Source organism: Notolepis coatsorum (assembly GCF_963971535.1).
Source record: "Notolepis coatsorum genome assembly, chromosome: 6".
NCBI classification, from domain to species: domain Eukaryota; kingdom Metazoa; phylum Chordata; class Actinopteri; order Aulopiformes; family Paralepididae; genus Notolepis; species Notolepis coatsorum.
Genome location: NC_140170.1, coordinates 167,365,372 through 167,386,101, shown reverse-complemented (window position 1 = coordinate 167,386,101; position 20,730 = coordinate 167,365,372). Strand labels below are relative to the sequence as shown.

The 20,730-nt window shown below is 46.4% G+C and overlaps 1 protein-coding gene across 1 annotated transcript in view; it reads left to right on the top strand.

The window, feature by feature from the left end:
- Positions 1-20,730, top strand: part of hdac7a (histone deacetylase 7a) — a 106,333-nt gene that overhangs the window by 70,777 nt on the left and 14,826 nt on the right. Inside the window, 1 exon segment of the mRNA XM_084315815.1 lies at positions 11,729-11,826. Within this exon segment, the coding sequence (XP_084171941.1) occupies positions 11,729-11,826 (98 nt within the window).

Below are 20,730 nucleotides of genomic sequence, written 5' to 3'. Positions count from 1 at the left end.
ACTAGTTCTATCAGGGTACTCTTACTTGAAAAAAAAATAAAAGAAGAAGAAGCTATTTTTCCGCTCCTGGGAGAAAGAGGGCTGCTGGGCACAGAAGAAGAAGAAGAAGAAGAAGAAGAAGAAGAAGAAGAAGAAGAAGAAGAAGAAGAAGAAGAAGAAGAAGAAGAAGAAGAAGAAGAAGAAGAAGAAGAAGAAGAAGAAGAAGAAGAAGAAGAAGAAGAAGAAGAAGAAGAAGAAAGAAGAAGAAGAAGAAGAAGAAGAAGAAGAAGACTGAGAAAATTGATATGGACGGACAGGGGAGAGAGAAGGAGGAGGAGAGGAGGGAAAGAGAGAAAGATGAAAGATGACAAAGGGAGGAGGAGGAGGGCTTTGGTTTGGCTTTAATAAGGAGCGAGGAGGTGGGGGGAGACAGAGGAGAGAGACAGGAGAGGAGGAGGAGGAATACAGATAAGGTGGGGGAGAGGGAGAGTACTGTAGGTACTGTAGAGGGAGAGAAGAGGGGCGGGCGGGGGGAGGGGGGGTGTTGATAAGGCGCCTGATCTGCCTGGATTTCCGGCCCTTGGCTGCGCCGGGCGAAGCGGGCTGATTGGATCAAGATGGCAAAGATGGTGATAAAAGAAATTCCTCTGATTTCATTGTTCCACTCGCGCCAAACCGCCAGAAATATGAGTTTTGAAACATGGATAATAACAAAAGAAAGATACGGATGGGGGGGATTCTGATGAGAGAGGGATGGGATGGAGTGAAAGGAGGTCTAGAAATATAAGTCTCGGAGGAGCGGTAGAAGTTAAAGTCAGCACAGTGTTGATTTGTCGTAACCCCCCCCCCCCCCCCCTCCACTGAGATATAATTTATAATCGCGTTCATTGGCCCGAAGCAATACGCTGTGTAAATGTAGATCCTGTTTCTGACGCCAGACTAGCAACTCTTAACAGTCCCTCTGACTTCCATCACGTTGAGATACTAAATGTCAGTTATTTTAGCGACGTTTGGCCCTTTTGCTTTCCGCGCTGGTTGTCGTTTAGCGGCTCTGGTCCACACGTTTGATTCCCATTATTGTGTGATTGATAGGTGGACAATGACACCATCTGGAACGAGATGCACACGTCGACGGCCTCTCGGCTGGCCGCGGGCTGCGTGACGGACCTGACTCTCAAAGTGGCACAGGGCGAGCTGAAGGTGAGGCCATTGTCAACGTGGTTACTGTGACACTCTATGTCAACTCTGTTACACACACTATGTCAAGTCTGTAACACTGTCAACTCTGTTACTTACCATGTCAATCTCTAACACTCGGTCAACTCTGTTACTTACCATGTCAATCTCTAACACTCGGTCAACTCTGTTACTTACTATGTCAATCTCTAACACTCGGTCAACTCTGTTACTTACCATGTCAATCTCTAACACTCTGTCAACTCTGTTACTTACCATGTCAATCTCTAACACTCTGTCAACTCTGTTACTTACCATGTCAATCTCTAACACTCTGTCAACTCTGTTACTTACCATGTCAATCTCTAACACTCGGTCAACTCTGTTACACACACTGTCAAGTCTGTAACACTGTCAACTCTGTTACTTACCATGTCAATCTCTAACACTCGGTCAACTCTGTTACACACACTATGTCAAGTCTGTAACACTGTCAACTCTGTTACACACTATGTCAATCTCTCTGTCAACTCTGTTACACACTATGTCAAGTCTGTAACACTGTCAACTCTGTTACACACTATGTCAATCTCTAACACTCTGTCAACTCTGTTACACACTATGTCAAGTCTGTAACACTGTCAACTCTGTTACACACTATGTCAATCTCTAACACTCTGTCAACTCTGTTACACACTATGTCAAGTCTGTAACACTGTCAACTCTGTTACACACTATGTCAATCTCTAACTACTGATTGTCAACTCTGTTACACTATGTCAAGTCTGTAACACTGTCAACTCTGTTACACACTATGTCAAGTCTGTAACACTGTCAACTCTGTTACTTACCATGTCAATCTCTAACACTCTGTCAACTCTGTTACTTACCATGTCAATCTCTAACACTCGGTCAACTCTGTTACACACACTATGTCAAGTCTGTAACACTGTTAACTCTGTTACACACTATGTCAATCTCCAACACTATGATGTCAACTCTGTTAAAGGGGTATTTCACACAACACACAAAACTAAATGCATTCGAAGACGTCACCACTACGTAGTCAATTCTGTCACCCCGCCGGTCAGGAGGCCCGCGACACCATATTATCATCACCATACTAGAGTCACGCTATCGCCATATATCGCAATGTATTACCATTTTTCAACAGCTAATTATGTCCCCAACATATGCAATAAAAATATATATATACTTTTTTTTTTATCCACTTTTTCTCCTCTTTTTCTATTTTTCTCCCATCCCAATTTTCGCTGTGCCAATTCTCCCCTCCCCTGTCTTGAACGTTGCTCGCATATGCCCCCCACTGGCCGGTTGTAGGGAGGATAGAAGCCTTGCATCACGTGTCCCCTCCGATACACGAGGAGGCAGCCTGTCACATCTTTTCACCTGCCAGCGCGGACTCTCATTGGCGAGGTGTAACGTGTGGGAGGCTCACACTACCCCCGCCATATCCTGTCTCTGCTGTGCAGGCATCCCCCAACCAACCTGTAGGAGTCGCTGTCCACAACGTCCAGATTACCACCCATCGACTTCCACCCGCTAACTCTGCCAATTGAGTTAGTATGACGGCCGGCCCAAGCCGGAGGCAACGCCGACAGCCGGATTCGAACCCGGTGTCTCTTACGGCGTTGGTGACGAGCGCAATGTCGGCTACGCCACCCAGCCGCCCCTAAATATATATATACTTGTATCTAAAGTATATATGTATATGTTTTATCTAATAAGATAATGTTCACCTCATTCCATAAATTTTTATTACAGTAAAATGGGATTTTAAATATTGATCCTTGGCGTCACTGTATCTATAATATCGGGACACAAAATATTGTGATATATCGCTGTATCGGTTTTCTCCACTTTACAACTGTATCCCTAAAGGCAAATAAAGTAACTGCACAAGTAGTTAATGCACAAGTAGTTAACCCATTTTATTTCCTGTCCTGCCAAAGGTATTGTTGGTACAGAAGTGGATAGTATAGTATAGTCGAGTATAGTAGAGTAGAGTCGAGTAGAGTAGAGTATAGTAGAGTAGAGTAGAGTATAGTAGAGTAGAGTATAGTAGAGTAGAGCAGGGGTTCCCAAACTTTTCAGGCCGCGACCCCCAAATAACGGTGTCAGAGCCGTGACCCCCACTATTATAGGAGGTAAAAAAAATTTAAATAATAATAATATATATATATATTTTTTTATAAATGGAAATGTATGGTTGAAACATGCAAACGTTCAAACGCACACAAACTAATAAGCATTGGAGGCTTTTAACCAGGGCCGGACTGGGGAAATCATTCAGGCCAGGAACTATAGTGCAAAATATAGCCCCAGTCAGGCCTCTTTTTAAGCAGGGGGTCTGGGGGTCCCCCACCAGGAAATGTTGTGTTACAAAGACTTCATGTCCTGCATTCTGGTGCAGGAATTTTTTTATTTGTACCCTTTAAATGCCAGTGTTTGTGATGGCATCACAAATTATTGTTAAAAAACAGGCTAGCATATGTATGATTAGCAACAACACAGGCTTTTATGGATTTTCAGTTTTTTTGTAATTGATAAAAAATACAATCTTTTATTCAACTTCAGCCCCTGATCATAACACCAGATATTCATTTTATAATTCTAACCCTTTAAATGCCAGTGTGTGTGATGGCATATATTTGCAATATATCAAATGCAAAGTAGATTTTTCTGGGGGGGATTATTATAGGCTAGCATGTGTCAATGATTAGCAGTTTTTTGTAAGGGTCCCGCCTCCACCAATCACATGCCCCTTTGTGTGTGTGTGAGAGCAAGAGAGAGAGAGAGAGAGAGAGAGAGAGAGAGAGATAGTTCTCCAACTTGTGTGAGTTGCAGTGATCTTCTGGTTGTTCCCCACCTAGGTTATCTAACTATTGCGCTGGTGCAACTAGAAACACTGGCCTGGCCTGCTTCTAAGTTCAGTGGCCTGACTGCATAAAAAAATTTACTTTTTCTTTTTGGATATATATTTTTTTGTATCACCTGGCGACCAGCCCGCGGCGGCTCGCGACCCACCTGGGGGTCGCGACCCCGACTTTGGGAACCCCTGGAGTAGAGTATAGTATAGTAGAGTATAGTAGAGTAGAGTATAGTAGCGTATAGTAGAGTATAGTAGAGTATAGTAGAGTATAATAGCGTATAGTAGAGTATAGTAGAGTATAGTAGCGTATAGTAGAGTAGAGTATAGTAAACTATAGTAGAGTAGAGTATAGTAGCGTATAGTATAGTAGAGTATAGTATACATAGTATACCAACATAGTAGGCCAACATTTTGGGAAATTTGCTTATTTGCCATCTACCCTGGAGTTAGACAAGAAGATACATACCTTTTTCTTCTCTGAGCATGCAGTAGGAGTAGGAAGACGTTGGGAACTAGGCTAATGGAGGAACCTACTTCCAGTGACTGACGCTAAGCTAGGCTAACGGTGCGTGTCTTCCTACTCCTACTGCATGCACAGAGAAGAAAAAGGGTATGTATCTTCTTATCTAACTCCAGGGTAGATGGCAAATAAGCTAATTTCCCAAAATGTTGGAGTTTTCCTTTAAGACACCATCTGGTCTCGTCTCCTTCGGAGGAAACTCTTCTCCTTTTCCTCCATTTCGCTGCTCTCACAGTTACTGCAGTTTGCCTTTTGTTTGGCCGGTGTATTTTTCAGAACGTGAACCTTTTGTATTTCTTTTCTTTTCTTTTTCCATTCAACACTTTTTCTTTTTGCTAAAGGACCTGTTGTTCTTTGAAAGCAGCAGCAAGGTGTTACATATCAGTTCTCCTCTCCCCCCTCTCCCCCCTCTCCCCCCATGCAGAATGGCTTTGCGGTGGTCAGGCCCCCCGGACACCATGCTACCCGCTCCTCCCCCCTGTAAGTACAGCAGCATACGCATGTACACACACACACACACACACTTACACACACACACACACACACACACACACACACACACACACACACACACACACACACACACACACACACACACACACACACACACACACACACACACACACACACACACACACACACACACACACACACACACAGCCACACACACACACACACACACACACACTCTTAGAAGGTGTGTTTGATCTGTAAAAAAATAAAAAAAAAAAACAGAAAAGAAACGTTGAAATTCTTTGCAGAGACCTCCTGGCTCTTGGTATGTGTCTGTGCTTGCGTGTGTGCTTGCGTGTGTGCGTTTGCGTGTGTGTGTTCGCGCTTGCGTGTGTGTGTGCTCAGCAGCGCTTGTCACTGCTTATTTACGAGACGATAATGACTTCTCTTGATGAAGGGGGTTGATATGATATACCGTCCCACGCTCACATGCTCTCTGCTGACACCGTCCTTTTCAAACATTCCCCAGTTTGTTTCCCAGACGTCGACGCTTCCCCTCGTGTTGTTGTGTGTGTGTGTGTGTTTTTTCTCGTACGTCAGCGCGTTTGGTTTTCCTCCCCCTCTCTTCACACCTTCCCCCCCGCCGTCAGGAACCTCCGCGCGCCGATTGGGAGAGAGCGTGCGGCGCCAAAGTCGTGAGGTCATTTTTATTTAGTTTTCTTTTTTTATTTAGTTTTCTTTTTTCTCTTCCCTCCCCCCCTGAAGTCACCTCACGGAGGTTCACACTACGTCTCCGCTTGGAATGCGTTGTTGGTGTTGTTGTTTTTTACGACGGGGCGGCTCTTTTTGTTTACCTCGCTCGCCCGGGGGAGCGAGACGTGACTTCGTCTCAGGGGGACACACGGGTGTTGTGTTGGACTTTCTTCTGTGTCGTCCAAGTGGCATTTCTTTTGTGGCTGATGAGAGGATGAAATAAATAGAGCGTGAATGTATGATCATTAGCACTTGTGCATCTCATGTGTGTGTGTGTGTGTGTGTGTGTGTGTGTGTGTGTGTGTGTGTGTGTGTGGTGGGACGTTCCCTGTTACTTACAGACTATTTCAGAGTCAAGACCTTTTAAAAAGCCACCAGCGTTTGCTCTTAAAGGCCCAGTCCAGAATGTCTTTTTCACAAGTTCAACCCTGACAATGACAACAGACACACAGGATAAGTTTAACTGATTCCATAGAAATGTATAGTTTATTAGCAGCGATGCGGCGTCTTTGGGAGGAAGCACAGCCGCGAGCGTGGGATATATTCAAATGTATTCTTGAGGATATATTCAAATGTATTCTTGAGGATATATTCAAACTCATATTTACCTGTCAAGTGTTAGTCCTTGTATGGAGATCTCAATCAACTAGAGAATGACAGCATGTTGTCTAGTGTTAGTCCTTGTATCAAGAGCTCAGTCAGTTAACTAGAGTCTAGTTAATTATTTATTGTAGTCTTAATTATTGTAGTGCTCATGTCACCTGCCCCAGAGACTATAGTTATACAGTTGAAAATTAGCCAACCTGGCTAAACTGGCATATTTACAGTAAAAAGTTCCTTAATATGCACTGTCTCTGTATTTTAAACCAATAAATACAAATACAAAAATACAGAGAATGACAGCATGTTGTCTAGTGTTAGTCCTTGTATCAAGAGCTCAATCAACTAGAGAATGACAACATGTTGTCTAGTGTTAGTCCTTGTATCAAGAGCTCAATCAACTAGAGAATGACAACATGTTGTCTAGTGTTAGTCCTTGTATCGAGATCTCAATCAACTAGAAAATGACAACATGTTGTCTAGTGTTAGTCCTTGTATCGAGATCTCAATCAACTAGAAAATGACAACATTTTCAAACAACAAATACAAATCCTTTCCTATTATATCTTGCTCACGGACTGGTCCTTTAATTGCCCTGCTTGGATAAAGAAAAGAGCAGTATCTTTGGGGTCATTACGGGGGAAATTCCTTTAAAGTCACACACAGCCCATATGGTGCTTATATGATGTCACTGCGGGGAAGATATCCTGATAAACAGATGTGTGTGCGTGTGTGCGTGTGTGCGTGTGTGTGTGTGTGTGTGTTTGTGTGTGTTTGTCCATCAGGGGGTTCTGTTTCTTCAACTCCGTGGCCATCGCCGCTAAGCAGCTCCAGCAGAAACTCAACGTCAGCAAGATCCTCATCGTGGACTGGGTGAGAGAGAGAGAGAGCAGAACCGTCAGCGGCGGTCCCCATATGGATGGGAATAAATAAAACACACACAAGTTAAATAAACACACGCGCTCGCGCTCACACACAGTGTATGCACAGTGTGTGTAGCGCTCACACGCTCTCACGCACACGTACTCACAGGGTGTAGCTCTCGCACATGCATACGTACAGTGTGTTGCGCTCGCACGCTCTCGCACACACGTACTCACAGGGTGTAGCTCTCGCACACGCGTACGCACAGTGTGTAGCGCTCGCACGCTCTCGCGTACGCACAGTGTATAGCAATTGCACGCTCTCACACACGCGGTCCAGGATGCACATCCGCACCGCACAGTAGCGTCGCCATTCATCATGCTAGAGGCACCGGTTCCCCGTGTATGTAAACAGACACGTACGCAGAAAGTAGGTCTACACCCCCGCACCACCCACATGCCTACAGATGCCGATACTGATCTGTGGCCAGGTGTCGGCCTCTGCTCTCCACGTGAGCGGGAGTCTGGCTTGTGTCTGCGGGGCCCTCGACACACACACACACACACACAACACACACACACACACACACACACACACACGCACACACGCACACACACACACACACACACACAAACACACGTCGACGAGCTAATTACTACCTGATCTCAAAGCGATGGCTTCACGATGAGAGCTGATATTGGCCACTGACAAGGGGGAGAGCATGTCTGTAGCCTGTCCAGGTCTTGCTTCCTCGAGGGCCGTGTAGCGTTTAGCTAACGACCGCTCTTTGAGATACCGTTTGATGTAATGTGTTTTATTTTGTTGTTGTTCCAAGTTTTATGGGAAAGAGTAGCGCGCCGCCGGGCTGACGCTACGGAAGAGGACGTTATGAGAAAATCCCCCCCAAAAAGATTAGATTACATACGTCATATAAATATAATATTTAATACATATTGAAAAAGGGACTACGGCCATTATTTTCTTAGTCCAGGCATAGACTGTAGGGATGCTCGATATTGGCTTTTTTACCGATACCGATATACCGATATTGTCCAACTCTTAATTTCCGATACCGATATCAACCAATATCACATTTTAATGCCGATATCGGCCGATAATATCGGACATCATTTCTATAGAAATGTAAAAAAAAAATTAAATAAAAATAATAATTTTTTTGAAAACCGATACAGATATTTTCCGATATCACATTTTAATGCCGATATAGGCCGATAATATCGGTAGGCCGATAATATCGGACATCCCTAATAGACTGTGAAACAGGATCTATCTATACCCCCCCCGCCCCTAAACTTGTCCCTCCCTATTGATGTCCAGGATATTCACCATGGCAACGGCACCCAGGAGGCCTTTTACAACGACCGCAGTGTGCTGTACGTCTCTCTCCATCGCTACGACGACGGGAACTTCTTCCCCGGCAGCGGAGATCCCGCCGAGGTACGTACAGTAGTGCTTAGCTGACTGTCAACCAGAGCTTTCCCCCCCCAAGTATCCGGTTGGCGTTTTTTTGTTTACAACTGGACACGGACGCGTTAAACAGCAATCAATTATTTTAATATAACAGTCCGGTTCTGTGTTTGTTTGTGTCTGTAGATTGTTGGTGAACAACTAACTTTAGGTTCGTTTAACGCGTCCGTGTCCAGTTGTAAACACTGATGCATGTAGTTACTGTGTGTTGTTGTAGCCACCGGTTAGTTCGCGATTTTTTATTGGTTTGTCATGACAAACCAATTACATAATCCAACATATGTGTAAAGGCACAACATATTCCAGTTAAGGGTATATTTTTTTAATGATTTGTTACGGCGTAATCAATACTTCCATTTGTATAAATTGCCTTAAGCGGAGCCTGGCTGAGGAGCTGGCTGAGGAGCGCGTCGCGGCTCATGCGCATGCGCGCGCTCGGCCAATCAGAGCGCAAAACGGCAACGCGGAACTGGAACAGCATTGTAGAAGGCATTCACGCATCCGGTTGGCTGACGCGCCTGTCCGTCAAACAACACAACACTCCATTGCTCCATTTGTTTGCTTTTTTTTTTTATTATAAAAAGTTTTGTCATCCAACCTGTTTAGTATTCACAGCACAAGTCAACATCAGAGAACACGTCCTACTGCAACAATGGAAATGACTCACGGTACAAAGTGCATGTTGTTCGGGGGTCACCGCCACTTAGACATGTTAGTGTTCTCCTTCCCGTTGCAACAGATTGTATGTCATCTCTCTCTGTCCCACTTAACCCCGTCAGCTCTGTGGCCACAACCTCTGGGCCTCAGGAGGACGCATGATGATGTCACGGCCCAATTCCAGGATTCCCGTCCGCCGCCGTCGTTCGCTCCGAAAAGGAACGCTGCGCTCACGTAGAATTTCCACGCTGGAAACCCCTTTAATCTTGGGGGGGGGGGGGGGGGGGGGGGAACTTATCCCTTTAACCCAATTCAACTCGGGCCTGTTTTTATTTGTTCCCCTCTTCCTGCAGCGCCTTGTGTTCTCCTCGCACAGGAAGCCCGGCCGCGCTCGAATTCCTTCCGCCTGCGGTCTCGCCATGAAAACCAAAAAACGTGATGAATACCACCACAGACGGATGAATTGACCCCCTACCCCGGTGGTGGCAGTAACCACCCATCCCACTCCTTACCGCCACCCCCCACCCTCACATACCCCTCCTCCGTTTTCCCATCCACCCCCCACGCGCGCACACACACACACACACACACACACACACACACACAATAATGAGGATGAAATAGCCGCTGTTTTCCCATAAAACCTGCCCGATGAGAGGCGGTGCAGTAAAAGCTGCAGCGCTGCCTTGGATGTGGCTCATGTCTCAAGTGTCCCCTTTCGACCTCTGCTGAAGCCATGCGGTAAACCTCTGGAGACGCGCTGTCCCCCCCCCCCCCCCTCCTGTAGGTACATAACCCACCAGGGGGTCGCGGGAGGAGGGGGTGGGGGTGGGGGGGGGCGCCGGCGTGATGTCATCAGAACCGTAACGGGGCAGACAACCCGAGCTAGAGTACTACCACACAGGAACCGACGCGGCGCGTTAATCCTCTCCAGCAAAACTCATGAAAACATGAAAGGGAGAGAGAGAGAGGGAAGAGGAGCGAGCGGAGCGCAGGAGGTTTGGAGGGGGGGGGGGGGGGGGAAAGACAGGAATTGTGTGTGTGTGTGTAACTCTGTGTGTGTGTGTGTGTTTCAGTGTGCGTGTGCGTGCGTGTGGGTACATTACCAGTTGGCAGGGTTTGGAGGGTTTGGAGGGGCCTCATGTGTTTTGCGTTTGCCCTGTGAACATCCCGTCCACTGAGAGAGAGAGAGGAGGGGAAGAGAGGAGCCTCGTCAGACACATCAGCAGTCCTGGACTCGCACACACTCACACACACACACACACACACACACACACACACAGACACACACACACACACACAGACACACACACACACACACACACACACACACACACACACACACACACACACACACACACACACACACACACACACACACACACACACACACACACACACACACACACACACACACACACACACACACACACACACACACACACACACACACACACACACACACACACACACACACACACACACACACACACACACACACACACTAAGGAAATAACGACGCCTGGTTGCCAAGAGCCTGTCAGTCAAGCGCCTCACTCTCGCCGGCTCCTGACACAGTGAGTGATGGCGGGCTGCTCGGAGAACAGCTAAGTAGCTCGCCCGCTGCACCGGGAGGAGAGAGAGGGAGGGAGGCGAGGAAGACGCTGGCGGCGTCCCTCCTCCTCCTCCAGAGACGAGTCCACCGGGTCAAACCCGGGATAAGAAGTCCCTCCCGGCCCCCGCCTGCAGCGTTTTGTGGAGAAACAGGGGCAGTCCTCGGGTATCATCAAGAAGAAGGATGGGTCGCAGTGTGTACTGTAGTCGGGAAATTGTTTAAAAAAAAAAAAGAGGAAAAGCTTGGGAATCATAACGGGGGCGTGGCCGTGGGTCGTGGCCCCTGAGTGATTTATGAGGTCATTTGACAAATTGTATCAAAAAACGGGGGGGGGGGTGGTGGGCGTGAAATTAACAGCCACCCGTCTTTCATTTGAGAGGCGTAATCACTGCCTCGTGGGATGAAGAGATGCAGTGTCCCCCCCCCCCCCGCCCCCGCCCCCCCCAATTTACTGCAATGCAAATTTCCCAAACGGTTGACACAAATCTTTCGTTGCCGTTGCATTTTCACAACTCTCTCAGCTCAGAGTGATCATCACGCTGCTGCACGTGAGACTGATGTGTACGGACGTGAACATATATCAGCGTTATGAAACATACACACATGGCGTTAAGCAATAAGAAGTCTCTCTCTCTCTCTCTCCCTCCCTATCTCTCCATCTCCATCTCTCTCTCCATCTCCATCTCTCTCTCTCTCTCCATCTCTCTCTCCCTCTCTCTCTCTCTACCAGGTGGGATCAGGTGAGGGCGAGGGCTTCAACGTGAACATAGCGTGGACGGGGGGCTTGGATCCTCCAATGGGAGACGCGGAGTACCTGGCTGCATTCAGGTAAAAAAAAGACAAACTCTCACGTCCTCCTCGTCTCCCGTGTACGTCACTGAACTGGACGCTTCCTTGCAACGTACAGTAAAGCCACAACATCCGGAATCCTAATCGAAGGTTAACCGGCGTGTAGTGTGGCTGCTGTGAAAGGGTTAACCCTTTGGTAGTGTCGCAGTGAAAGGGTTAACCCTTTTGGTAGTGTGGTTAGTGAAAGGGTTAAAATGACATCGACCTATAGGAGCAGCCGGGTCACTCGAGGGGTGCAGTCGCCCTCTCCTCGCCGCACGGCGGTTCTGACTGTCCTCCACTCACCACTTCCACCCTGAGCGGAGTGGACGCGCGGCGCTGGGGCCCCTGCTGCTGCCTGAACTGAAGGCGCTCGGCTGGCTCGCCACCAGACGATTAAACAGCATGTGAGGTCCGCGCGCCGCATACGGCGCGGCTCACTGGGTGGGCCCCTTCGTCAAGACAGGGGAGAGATGCTAACGGGGCTAACTAACCCCCGCCGATGGGCACGGCGTGTAGCTTAAAGCCCTGTGTTTACTGTGTGTGTGGATGCTAGCTAACTTGTTTTGGAAGGGCCAGTACTTTCCCCCTGTTGCACTGTGCACCCGGGTTATGGTGTTTGCTCGTTATATAGTCTTGGCAAAAGGCAAATGTTATTATGTATAAAATGTCCCCTGTGATACACTGTAGGCCTATAGCGCCGGAGTAGAGCCGGAGAAGAAACATTGCCCCTTCATCGTTAATTGTTAGGATTCTACACGTCAGCATGCCACTCAATTAACATTCCTCAGCATGCAGTGAGTACACGGAATACTGTTAAAAAGAAAAGGGGGGAAAAAAGTTAAAAAAAAAAATGCAAACACTTCACTCCATTTTGAGCGATGAGCGAGAAGCAGTGAGCGCGCGCCAGTTGTTTCTAGTTGCCATTTCGCGGTTCCAACTCGATGCCAGTGGATACGTAAGATTCTTGAGCGTCTGCAGGGAGTGAATTTAATGCATTGTGAATTCATGTTTTATGTAATAAGCCGCCACAGTGCGTCTTGATGCCATCCTCCGTAATTTTCCCATTTTTTATCGTTGATTTAGAAGAGGGTTTTCATTCTTTCTCTCTCTCTCTCTCTGGGATGGGAACACAACGCTAAGCCCAGGACAACGCTAAGCCCCAGGGTGTGTCTGTTGATGGCGTGCGTGTGTGTGTGTGTGTGTGTGTGTGTGTGTGTGTGGTGTGTGTGTGTGTGTGTTCTTGGCAGTGTCGTAGTGATATATTGCAGTTGCGTGGTGTGGTGTGACGGCTGTACAATCACAGACGATTCGACGGAATTGAGTTTAAAGGGATGTTTTGACATTGGAAATGTTTTCTCCAGCAGACACCTGTCACTCCGTAGAGAAAACAAAGGGTGCTGCTTCTACATGTGTCCTTTTAGCTTTGGCTAAAAATGGCTGGTTAGCATCGTTTGCATTCTAACCAATGGGGCACGGCTAGCTTCACACTAGCGGCTAGCTGTGTCCCTTAGTTTCAGTGTGAAGCCATTTGCTTTTACGGAAACTGAAGGACAAGTGCCACAGTAAATTTCGCTGAGTACATTTTACTCACTTGGGCTCAAATGGACTCAGTTTGAGTAAAATTTACTCTGCGAAATGTACTGTCAAACGTTCCCCCCAAAATGTAACAAGTGGTAAAGAATTATAACCCCCCCCCCCCAAAAAATGCTATATATTTAGAAAAAATTATTATTATGATATGTGTGTGTGTGTGTGTGTGTGTGTGTGTGTGTGTGTGTGTGTGTGTGTGTGTGTGTGTGTGTGTGTGTGTGTGTGTGTGTGTGTGTGTGTGTGTGTGTGTGTGTGTGTGTGCGCGTGTGTGTGTGTGTGCGTGCGTGCGTGAGTGTGTGTGTGTGCGTGCGTGCGTGAGATGACCACAGTAGCTCTAAAACAACGCGGCTCAGGTAAAGTGAGGTTGTGCAGGAGGTAGGAAGTGAGTGAAGGATTACCGAGAGGGTCAGAATCTGGTGCCAGTCAGTGTTAATCACAGCTCTGCTGTGCTGTGTGTCGTGCGTATCTGTTTGGATGTGGAATACATGTATGCGTGTTATGTATTTCTCTGCATGCATGTGTGTGTTTGTGCGTGCGTGCGTGCTTGTGTGTGTTTGTGTGCGTGTGCATGTGTGTGTGTGTGTGTGCAGGGTCTGGCCGTGTGTGGAGGGATGCGATTCTGAGAGAGAGGAGGTGAGGAAAGGAGAAGAGAAAGGAGGGGGGGTCGTAGGGGAAAAGGAGGCGAGGAGAGGAGATGAAGGGAGAGGAGTTGAGGAGAGGAGGCAAGGAGAGGATAGGAGAGGAGAGGAGAGGAGAGGAGGAGGGGAGGCATGGGGGTGCATTGTTAGGGAATCCAAAGGCGGCGTAATTAAGCCCAATGGATCCCAGATGGCTGGCTGTCAGTGACGTGAGAAGAGGGACGAGCTCCTAATGGGAACCAGACGTCCCACAAACGCCTTTGAACTGCCGGCCTGAGAGAGAGAGAGAGAGAGAGAGAGAGAGGAGAGAGAGAGAGAGAGAGAGAGAGAGAGAGAGGGAGAGAGGGAGAGAGGAGAGAGAGGGAGAGGGAGAGAGAGAGAGAGAGAGAGAGAGGAGAGAGAGAGAGGAGGGAGAGAGAGAGAGAGAGAGAGAGAGAGAGAGAGAGAGAGAGAGAGAGAGAGAGAGAGAGAGAGAGAGAGAGAGAGAGAGGGAGGGAGGGAGGGAGGGAGGGAGGGAGGGAGGGAGAGAGGGAGAGGGAGAGAGAGGGGAGAATCAAACGCGGCATGGGCCGTGTGCGCTTGCTAAATCACTGGCAGAAGGAGAGGAGAGGAAGAAAGGAGAGGAGCGAGGGAAGTGGTCCCAGAAGAGTAAAAAAGAGTGCATGTTGGCGAGGTGCTTCGTAGCAGACCAGGCCTGGACGTAGTGAGACCACTGTACAGTGCCCCCACCCCACCCCCGCCCCGCCCCACCCCGGCCCGCCCCCACCCCTCCCTGCTCTTTATCTCCTGCTGGTCACTCGCCCTGTAGACGTATGCATCCGTCATTGACACCTGCTGGTTTCAGACTGGCTTTAGCCACCAGGATCCACAAATGTGATGTCATTGACTGACTGATTCATTCACTCACTCACTCACTCACTCACTCACCCCCCCCCCCCAATAACTGTGAAACTAAATGAATCTCTGCAAAACTGTTTGGATGCGTGAGATTATGTGCAAAATAAATCAGCATTGTTGTTGTTTTTTTTTGGTGAAGTGCCCCTTTAGCGGTTACACGCGCGCTAGTGGCTCTTGACCACATGGAGATCGATGGTCCGATGTGTTCACTTTATTACGAAGGTGCTTCATCACGACTAGACCACTTCCTGTTCCATGTTTACCACTGAGCACTCGGAACATGACAAGTCGCCTGGGTCCCGTAGAGACGAGTACATGATGTTGTGCTGCTGTAGGGCAGCCTCCTCCAAGTCATCTGCTTTATCTGTTGTTGCTTAGTTCACTAATACCTTTGATCTCCACCAGATCAGTTGCATCTGTCTGTCACTCTGAGTGAGTGAGTGAGTGAGTGAGTTAGTGTGTGTCCGGCAGTGTGTCTCGCCAACCAAAAGGCTGTGGTGGATGAAATGTTGCACGTACAGTAGGCTGACAGCAGGCTATGGACCTGGATTCTGGAACATTTAGCAAATCGGAATTAACTTCCATCATTGTCCATTGAAAGTAAACACAGCAGATTCAATATGAAGTTACACCTTTAGAACACAAGAGGGCGATACAACGTAGGTTCGATTGCCCAGAGCCTCAGGGAATCAGCTCTCTGGCCCCTGTTTACAACATGGAAATGTCATCGTGAACCTATTGTCGATGCTATAGACCAGGGGTTCCCAAACTTTTCAGGCCGGGACCCAGAAAATAAGGCGTCAGAGAGCCGCGGCCCAATGCACATTGTGAGGCTTTTTCCAGGCAACCGATTTTTTAAGCCAAATATCACTTCAATCCTATTAAGTTAGTTCAAGTTAGTTATTCATTTATATGTGCTATTTATGAGAGGGCTAACTTGTTGCAAAATAATAATGATAATAAATAATAGCCTCATTAAAATACTATTGTTGCTTCGGTTGTTTTCAGCGTTGTATGTGCATAATCTGTTATTTAGTTTGAAATGTTCGTTGAAATAAGTAGATTTTTCGTTTTTGTTTATTTATTAAGTTAATATAAAACCATATAGTCACATTTTAGAATACAATAGAATAGAATTTTAGAATACAACTAGAAACACTGTCCTGGCCTGCTTCTAAGTTCAGTGGCCTGATGATTTTTGGAAATCATCTCGCGGCCCTCCCGTGGCTTCTCGCGGCCCACCTTTGGGTCGCGACCCCGACTTTGGGAACCACTGCTATAGACCACTGCACTTCTGCGTTACATGGAGCTCATGGGAGAGAGCGTGGGGGGTAAAATTAATGAATGTTGATTAGAGCCTTGACGTAAGTGGTTGTAGCTACGGCTGTCGGGTGCTGGAGACATGATCCAATATACTTTTTTATACGCCTGAGTTTCCTGAACACGGAGAGACCAACCCCATGTCGATCGGCACTTTCATTTTATCCCCCCACGCTCTCCCATGAGCTGAAAATACCGGAAGTGGTCTATACCTATGCATTAAAGAGCAATTTCGGCACTTTTTATTTGGATAACCAGTCAGTGTTGATGGTAAATGTAGTCCATTGAAGCAATAAATTCCTCAGTGCATGCTATATTGACCGATGATTCGACCCTCTCCTGCTCTCAAAGCCGTGCCAGCAGTGCCAGGATGCATTTGTAAGTGCATAAGTCAAAATATAAATATAAAAATTGTGTTTTCCTTGGAATCGCACTGCTCTGGTGTTCTATAAGGTAATTTAGAACTGTACCTTGTAAAGAAACTCAAAGTGTTAAGAGCGATGCACTGCTCTGTTGTATGTTAGAGCGATGCTCTGTTGTATGTTAGAATTTTGTAAAGAAACTCACTGTCCGTTCTATTTTATTATTTTTTGCCTATTTTAAACTGAATCAAACCGCACTTTTTTACTCTATCTAATCTATTCTATTTTATTACTGAGAAACTGTGATTTACCTTACCTTGCTACCTCTCTATCTTTTTGTATTACATTTTTTATGCTCGCTTATGCCTGTATTTTTTTACTGTTGTGAAGCACTTTGAACTGCAATTTATGTATGAAAAGTGCTGTACAAATAAAGTTATTATTATCTTTAGTAAGAGTATAAATAACTAAATTGTTTCGTGTTTTAGTTTAACAATAACTAAAAGTAACAAAAAAACTAGCTTGTTGTGTTTCCACCTTTATCTGTGACCATTTTCTTGCGTACTTTGCTAATTATTGTGCTTTGTTTGGAGGCCTGACCTCATGTAGCCAAATATCTTCCACGCGATTGAAGTAACTTTTAGCCCCTGAATCCTCATCAGAGGCTGACGTGCTGCTCTGGCTCTCAGCCACGCTGGTGCTGGTGTCATCCCTGTGACGAGAACGCTGCAGGCGCTAGGGTATGCAAATACATCACCACTACGCTAGCACTAACAAACACAGACAAACACACTGACCACTCTCCAATTATAGCTATTAGCATTGGCACGCTAACGCTAGACGGTAAGAACGAGTCTGCCTTCATCTGTCACTCACTACCTGTTTACTCAAGCTGCTTTGTTCTTGAAACCTGTTTCTAACATGCTTCCTATCACCCTTCCTATGCTTCCTAAGATGCTTCCTATGCTTCCTATCACCCTTCCTACTATGCTTCCTATCACCCTTCCTACTATGCTTCCTATCATCCTTCCCATGCTTCCTAACATCCACCCATATGCTTCCTATCACCCTTCCTACTATGCTTCCTATCATCCTCCCTATGCTTCCTAGAATCGTTCATGCTTCCTAACATCATCCCGACCCTATGCTTCCTATCACCCTTCCTTCCTACTATGCTTCCTATCATCCTTCCTACTATGCTTCTCATCACCCTTTCTATGCTTCCTAACATGCTTCCTATGCTTCCTATCAGCCTCCCTATGCTTCCTATTACCGTCTATTATATAATAATTATAATTGGAGAGCGGCCAGTGGGTTTGTCTGTGTGGTTGTTAGTGTTACTGTAGCGTGCTAATGCTAATAACCATAAGTGGTCAGTGTTTTTTTGTGTCCGGCGTACCGTGTTGGATTTGTCAAATAAATCAGCTATTCGCTATTTAAAAACGTCCATAAAATCCGATGACTATTAGCTGTCGGCTGACTGTGAATTTCTTTATAGTGGAAGACAGGTCCCAACACTGCAGCGGTCCTTCTCCAAGTCTGAAGCGTGGACTTTAGAACCATGATGTCACTCTCACTTCACCGCCCCGCTCTCTGCCACTGTGTTTACAGAGTGGGGCCACCGGGGCAGCAGGCCTTGGCACAGAGAGACTTGAACCCTAGCGGCGTTCCAGGAACACTGGAGCTCCCAGAGCGCTGCTGCAGATACCCAGCCATGCGACTTCTCCCTGTGGGGGGAACTCTCGTTTTCCTCTGCTCACTTTAATTACACTCTAAAAAGCGTTCGTTATCTCACATCTACTCGTTTTCACTGCCCAGATCTTCTCGCCCGCTCTGCCTGAGGTGTGTTTAACCCTCGTGCGGTGAACTGGTCTGACCTGTTTTACTAAAAGATACAATGAATAATTTATTTTTAATCCTGTGACTCATTGGCCTTGGCTCATTTTATGTGAAGAACATGTAAAAGAACACATTGTGCACCCCCCCCCCCCCCCCACACACACACACACAGTGTGGAAATTGTAGGTTAAAACAAGTAAATATGGTAAACATTTTACAAAACGGTTCACTGTGTAGCTTCACTGTGTGCCTCCATCTTGTTTCATTGATATCTCTTTTTACAGACATCACATTTTAACACCAAAAACAAACAGCACAGATCTAGCAGAGGTAAATGACAAATATGAATTAACCACGTGCAGTATGCTGTCTAGATTGCTTGTAATTTAGATAAAGTTACCATTTGTTAAGTATTTTAACCCTTTCACTACCACACTACAGAAGGTTAACCATTTACTATCACACTACAGAGACGGTTAATCATTTGGTAGTGTGGCAGTGAAAGGGTTAACATGGATTGTTATGGCTTTATTGTATTTAATCCCAATAAGGTTATGGGTCCACCAGACCCTATAGTAACAAAACGTGAACACCACACCAGGGTTAAGCTAATAGTTATTTTGAAACCAACCTCATAGTGAAGCTAGGTAAGGATGTGTCATTTAACCCTTTCACTGCCGCACTACCAAAACGGTTAACCCTTTCACTGTGGCGACACACAGAAGGTTAACCCTTTCACTGCCACACAACAGCCGGTTAACCCTTTCACTGCCACACAACAGAAGGTTAACCGTTGGTTGTGTGATAGTAAAGGGTTAACCTTCTGGTTAACCTTTTGTCGCCCATGCTAAAGACCCTGGTAAAGATATTATGTATATGTCTACACATGTACAGAAAGTACAGCCACACCCGTCCAGACCTGATGCTCAAGGGAAGGCAAACCAGGCCGGATGAGAACATCGGTGTGTCGATAGTACTGCTGCATATCGTGCAGAACCTCCACCACCCTGCTTCTCTCACCTGCTGCCAGCAGCCACATCCACCACCCTGCTTCTCTCACCTGCTGCCAGCAGCCACATCCACCACCCTGCTTCTCTCACCTGCTGCCAGCAGCCACATCCACCACCCTGCTTCTCTCACCTGCTGCCAGCAGCCACATCCACCACCCTGCTTCTCTCACCTGCTGCCAGCAGCCACATCCACCACCCTGCTTCTCTCACCTGCTGCCCAACCAGCAGCCACATCTCTCACCTCAGCATCTCTTTCTACCGCAGCTTTCACCCATCTTGCACAGAACCAAGCATTTCCCACGGTTTTGATTTCAGAGAAGGTCATGATGAATTAGAATTTAAGTCAAATTGGATGCAACCGAATAACACCACGTGGCTTGAGTCGAGTGAAAACGGACGACGGGCGAGCTTTTAAAAGAGAATGTAAATAAAAACATGAGGAACAACTGAAGGCTAAATATTGGGTCATCCTCCAATGATCCACTAAAGCAGATTGATGCGTCTTTATTCAATAAAGACACGATGCAGGTGCAGATAACACTCTGGGCTCTCGCTGCGCGCAGTGAGATGGAGGTGCGCTTGATTTTCCATCGCAGGCCAGATGTTCCTGTTCTGTATCAAGAGTGTCGGGGAGTTTCGTTCTGTCACGCTCATCCATGTTTGTTTGTTATTCCAGCACATGTTCACAGGGTCAGGAATTAAGTAGAATACTGACAAAAAGCAATTCTGCTGCTTTTTTGCAATACAATAGAAACGATAGAGGAAACTATCTACCGATAGGCATGTTTCTCTCGTTCTGTGATATATCTTTATTTTTCTGTGATATATCTTGTCGTATGGAACAGATGTGCAAGAAGGAAAGCACTCTATATAGCTTTACTTTACTAAAAGAGACAATAACAGCAGCATCATTACCCTTAGCATAGACATGAGCAGGTGTCCCGCCCACATAATCAGCACCCATCCCCCAGTCAACTCTTACTGTACTCCTACCATGTGTTATTTGTATGGTATAATAATATACACAATATATTATAATATAATAATTGTGTTATTTGTATGGTATAATAATATACATATAATCATAGCATATCATATAATAATAATAATTAAAGTTAAGTCAAGTGTTCCTTTATTGATCCCCTTTGGGAAATCCAGGTGTCATAGCAGCATGGGGGAGGGGAGGTAGAGACAGGAAGAAAGATAATAATATAAATTGTAATAATATAAAACACAATAATAGTG